Below are 6,000 nucleotides of genomic sequence, written 5' to 3'. Positions count from 1 at the left end.
GACCATGACACTCCCACCACCATGCTTGACTCTAGACAAGACACACTTGTCTTTGTACTCCTCACCTGGTTACCGCAGCACACAGCTGAACCCAATAAGTTTTTCTTGGTCTCAATGGACCACAGGACATGGTTCCAATAACCCATGACCTTAGTCTGCTTGTCTTTAGCAAACTTTTTGAAGCCTTTGTTCATCTTAAGAATAGGTTTTCTTCAACAGCCATGCAGACCAATTTGATGCAGTGTATTGTATATCTTCAAAACTATTAGCAGTTACCTTTTTTTAAAAAAAAATGTGCATCTGCAGCTGAAGTGAACCTCTTTTGCATTATACATTATGTACAATATATCATATACTATTCCTGATATGCATTACACTTCAGATCAATAAATGGATTAAACATCTTTCTGCTGTTCCCCTATACTCTTTGTCTCTTTGATAAATTGTGTTCTGATGATACCGGAAGGTGATACTCTGCAGACTGCAGCATCCATTCTGTCCTGCTAACCAAGACTGGGTTTCCACTTGGCAGTTTTTTGGAAAACCTCCACTGTAGTTTTTGAGCCAAAATTAACGAGAAACAAGAAATATAAATGTAAGAACTTCTGCTTTTGTTTCCTGCCGTTTCCACTACTGGCTTTGGCTCAAAAAACTACAGTAAAAAAAAAACAGCCTAAGGGTACATTCACACATGTTGATTTTGCTACAGATTTTGCTGCAAATGTTCTGCAGCTGATTTTGCTACCTATTGAAGTCAATGGGTAGGAAAATCATCAGTAGAAAATATGCAGCAAAATGTGCACATGTAAACATACCCTCAAGGCAGTTTTACACACAAAGCAAGCAGTACATCCATTGGGTAGATGGATTTTGGCTTAAAAAACAAAACACAATGCAATGTGTTAGATTTTGGCATATTTTATACCATAAAAGTAAATTTAAGTTACTATATTGTAAAATAGATAAAAAATGCCCTTCTTTATTGCAGGGAATAGATTTTTGACTCACATTTTTATTCTCCTTACCTTCTAAGACCTAAGTTGTACTTTTGTTACTGCCTTTCTTTATATTCTCATATTTATGAATATTTTAAATATTTAAATGAAATAAAATTAAATTGCACAAGTAATGCAAAAACATATGCATCAAAAACTATTCTAAAAAAAAAAAAAAAGCTTTGTATGACACCAACCTTAATGTTCTGTACCAAGCAGCACTTTTCGGAAAAAGCCACTGCAATTTCTGAGGCAGGTTTAAAGGGGTACTCCGGTGGAAAACTTTATTTTTTTTTTTTAAGTTAAACAGATTTGTAAATTACTTCTATTAAAAAATCTTAACTCCTTAAGGACTTAGGACGTATGAGTACGTCCTAAGTCCGTTCCCTGTCTATAATGCGGGGTCCCGGTGGGACCCCGAGTGATAGCGGGGTGGTCCCGGAGCCTATTCACAGCCGGGACCCACGGCTAATAGAGCACTGCCGCGATCGTTCAGCCACGCGCTATTAACCCTTCCGATGCGGCGCTCAAAGCTGAGCGCCGCATCAAAAGTGAAAGTAATAGCTTCCCGGCTGCTCAGTCAGGCTGATCGGGGCCTTCTTCCGTCGGCGTCCCGGCTCTGATTGATTGCTCCATGCCTGAGTTACAGGCTGGAGCAATCAACCGTCGATTACACAGCTTGTTGCCATTCAATGGCAAGGCAACAATCTGTGTATGCAATCAGCCATTGCAAGCTCATAGGTCCCTATAGGAGCTATGAGCTCGCAAAAAAAAGTGTTAAAAAAAAAGTTAACCCTTTCAGGTATTCCCTTCTGAATTAAAAGTTTAAATCACCCGGCATTTCCTAGTAACAAAATAAAAGTGTAAATAAAAATAAACATATGTGGTATCACCGCGTGCAGAAATGTCCAAATTATAAAAATATACTGCTTTTAAAACCGCACGTTCAATGGCGTACGCGCAAAAAAATTCCAAAGTCCAAAATAGCGCATTTTTGATCACTTTTTATACCACAAAAAAGTGAATAAAAAGTAATCAAAAAGTCTGATCAGAACAAAAATGGTACCGCTAAAACCTTCAGATCACGACGCAAAAAATTAGCCCTCATAGCGCCCTGAACACAGAAATATAAAAAAAGTTATAGGGGTCAGAAAATGACAATTTTAAACATATAAATTTTCCTGCATGCATTTATGATTTTTTCTGAAGTAATACAAAATCAAACCTATACAAGTAGGGTATCATTTTAACCGTATGGACCTACAGAATAAAGGTTAGGTGTCATTTTTACCGAAAAATTTACTACATAGGAACGGAAGCCCCCAAAATTTACAAAATGGCATTTTTTCTTCAAGTTTGTCGCACAATGAATTTCTTTTCCATTTCGCTGTGGATTTTTTGGTAAAATGACTAATGTCACTGTAAAGTAGAATTGGTGGCGCAAAAAATAAGCCATAATACAGATTTTTAGGTGCAAAATTGAAAGGGTTATGATTTTTTAAAGGCAAGGGGGGAAAAACGAAAAACGTGAAATCGCTCAGTCCTTAAGGGGTTAATCCTTCCAGTACTTATTAGCTGCTGAATACTACAGAGGAAATTATTTTCTTTCTGGAACACAGAGCTCCCTGCTGAATCACGAGCACAGTGCTCTCTGCTGACATCTCTGTCCATTTTAAGAACTGTCCAGAGCAGGAGAAAATCCCCATAGCAAACATATGCTGCTCTGGACAGTTCCCAAAATGGACATAAATGTCAGCAGAGAGCACTGTGCTTGTGATGTCAGCAGAAAGCATTGTGTTTCAAAAAGAAAATAATTTCCTCTGTAGTATTCAGCAGCTAATAAGAGCTGGAAGGATTAAGATTTTTTTAATAGAAGTAATTTACAAATTTGTTTAACTTTCTGGCACCAGTTGATTTAACAAAGCAAGAACTGGATCCTTCAGTACTTTAAAATGTTGTTCAAATAAAACCATGTAATAACAAAAGAAAACAATGAATCAAAGAAAAAATGCTTAAAGGGCATTACATTTGTTTACAATATCATGACCTCTCTAGTTTACCCGATTTTAACCACATTATTCTGAAATTCCGACCACAGCATTGTAAACTTGGTAGATGTCATCCTTTGAGAAATCTTCATTTTGTACTTCTATGTGGTTAGCCAGCTAATAAATATCCGAATAATTGAGAGAACTAATTACATCATATGCCAAAGTCTTTCACAGCTATGTGCCATGAGATGCAGCACAGAGTACGAAGGGGCAATGACCTTTCAACCCATCATAATAATAGCACATTGTGCACTCTCTGGCAGCAAAACTTCCATTGCATGGGAAACAATTTCTTAGTTTGTCGCTCATTAAACACATTTAGTCAACACAACTAAGGATTTTTCTTCACTTGTCAACAGTATACACGGAGTACAACCACAGTAAATAGTTACTGTCATTTTAAACTGCTTTAATTGTAATCTCTAGACAGTTGCTTCCTTGTATTGTGTTTGATTGTTTTGACATTGAAGATTTTCTGGACCAAATTCTGAAAAGAAAATGAAGGAGAAGTTAAGTATATAATGACATTTTCAAGAACGGTAAATTCACATGCAACATATTTGCTGCAGAAATTTCTGTGATTGAAGATCGGGTTCATACGCCTAAATGGAGTTGTTACTGTAGCACGTGCATTGGACATTAAGGCTGGGTTCACATATATCAGTCGTCCGGCAAAGTTTCCCTCCAGCGTGCACCGGAGGGAAACTGATGCTAGAACTGATCCCATTCATTTGAATGGGACAGTTCACGATCATCCAGCATCTCAATTTTGACGCCGGATGGTTGGACATGCCGTAGGGCACCGGACAGGGGAACGCAGCTTGCTGTGTTCCCCTGTCCGTTGCCCAAAACAATGGATGCCACATGCCATACAACTGATGACAAGTTGTCATCAGTTGTGGCATCAGTTGCGTCGAGATTTAGGCTGAGTTCACCTATGCCGGATAATGGACATGGAGGTCTGGAGCATGTGGCAGGGCTGTGAACAGGAGACTGTATGGAAGTATATAGAGTCCATAGGGCTTTGTTGCTTTAGTGTGTCCTGTGTAGCTGTTTATGTTGGAGAAAATCTCATGCATTGCTAACAACAATACATTTTGGAAGCATCCTTCCATAAGGGTATGAATGCACATTGCAGATATACTGCAGTCATGTCCAGTGAATGACAGTCCCCCTACTACCCTACTATGATTGTGCAGTGAGTGAGTGGGACCATCATGAATCCTCTGATCTTAACCTTAAAGGGTTATCCCCTATCCTTTGGATAAGATGTCTGATCACAGGGGTCCTGCCACTGGGGACTCCCTAAATCTCCCTATTGCACCCGACATTCGTTTAGAGCATCGGATGCAGCGCCGGAGGCTTGTCACGCCCCCTTCCATAGACTTGCATTGAGGGGGCATGGCCGGGATGTCACAAGCGGGGCGTGAACGTGATGTCACGAGCTTCCACCCTGCATCGCCAGTCATCTGGCACAGAGCGAAGTTCGCTCCGTGTATCGGATGTCTGGGGGTGCCGCAGCAGAGATCAGACATCTTATCCCCTACCCAAAGGATAGATGTCTATGGGCGGAGTACCCCTTTAACACATTTGTGTTACTGGACACAGGGGTAAGTAGAACACCTTTCTTTATATTTTTTACTTCCAGTTGGATTCACTTCTGCCTCTGGCAATTTTTTTGTATCATATCTGTAACATGCGTTCCTGCCCTAAGTGTAGTTTCAAGCACACAGAATTTTGGAGAAACACCACATGAATTTCTGATATCGTTTTTTTTGCCAAAGCTAGAAATGGATCTAGACAATTAAAAGTCCTTTCTTTGTATTTTCCTTTCACAGAGAAAAAAAGAGACGGAGGGGGTGGGGGGCTCGCTTTCTTGTTTTATGGATCAGTAAAAACTCACCACCTTACCTGAAGTAACTAAACTTATTGGATTGTGCTTCTGTATAGACACTCTAGGCATTATAGAAACGCTATGGAAAGTAAATGGAGATGACAATATGCTGCTCTAAAACCAAATTCAGCAGTGGTTATTATTGCAAATGTATACTGAGAGCAAAAGCAGGTCTAATGAGAACTACTGCAATAGTAGACAGGTATACTCCACCACAACAAATCCAAAAGATAGGTCAGCGTTATTGAATAAGGCAATGTGCATTGAGGTTAAGATACAATGGGGTATATTAATCAAAGGATTTAGACTGGTTTTTCCTGTCTAAATTTGCCGCACAGAAAGTCGCAGTATAAATATGTGCGACTTTTCTGCGACTTTTGCTTTAGAGAATTTTTAGAACATGATGTATTCTAGGCTATTATAGACAGAAAAATGCATTGGTGCTGAATTTATCAAAAGCAACTTTTCAGCGACAAGTCGCATCGGCTGAAAATACGCCGAAATGTCAGACCATACTGGAGCAGGTTTAAATACAGTCTAAAGCAAAGATCCCGAACTCTGTGCACAGAATTTATCAAGAGCCATGTGCCTTTTGATAAATTAGGCGCACAAAAGACCGGCCTAACCCTCTGTAGTTTGGTCTATATTGATGCGGGACATAGACAGCTTTGATAAATTTCCCCCAATGGTCCTACTTACTCACTGACAGCTAAAAATCACACAAGGTGGACTGTCAATCACTAGTCAACACTGCCTATTGCATTAATAAAATCTCAGCATTACAGCTCAATTCTTACTAAATCTTTCCCCACAAAACTATATATATGAATCTGGGCAGTGACCTGAAAGAGTTTGCGTTAAATTACTTACACCTCTTTCATGACATATAAATATTCATGCATAGAATAGATCATACTATTATGGTTTGACAGTGAAAATGTTGTCAGATCATTGTTATACCATGCTTTACATACCAACTACAGGCACTCCTAATGCTATCTGGTTGGGGGGGAAAAAATACTCTACAACTTTTGAGAAAATCTGAACAGAATGGGGGCAT

General features: G+C 39.3%; 1 protein-coding gene across 3 annotated transcripts in view; it reads right to left on the bottom strand.

Moving 5' to 3' along the window:
- Positions 1-2,825: 2,825 nt before the first annotated feature.
- The window catches only part of LOC130290249 (uncharacterized), a 101,727-nt gene continuing 98,552 nt past the window's right edge, over positions 2,826-6,000 (bottom strand). For all 3 annotated transcript variants that reach the window (XR_008847540.1, XR_008847541.1, XM_056537601.1), the window contains exon 3: positions 2,826-3,533. Coding sequence is in view for 1 of the 3 variants with exons in the window: in XM_056537601.1 (XP_056393576.1) it covers positions 3,456-3,533 (78 nt within the window). In the remaining 2 variants the exon portion in view is untranslated. The remainder of the gene's footprint in view (positions 3,534-6,000) is intronic.

This window comes from Hyla sarda, chromosome 9 (genome assembly GCF_029499605.1).
Source record: "Hyla sarda isolate aHylSar1 chromosome 9, aHylSar1.hap1, whole genome shotgun sequence".
NCBI classification, from domain to species: domain Eukaryota; kingdom Metazoa; phylum Chordata; class Amphibia; order Anura; family Hylidae; genus Hyla; species Hyla sarda.
The sequence above is the reverse complement of the archived record's forward strand: the minus strand, read 5'-3'. Positions and strand labels throughout refer to the sequence as shown.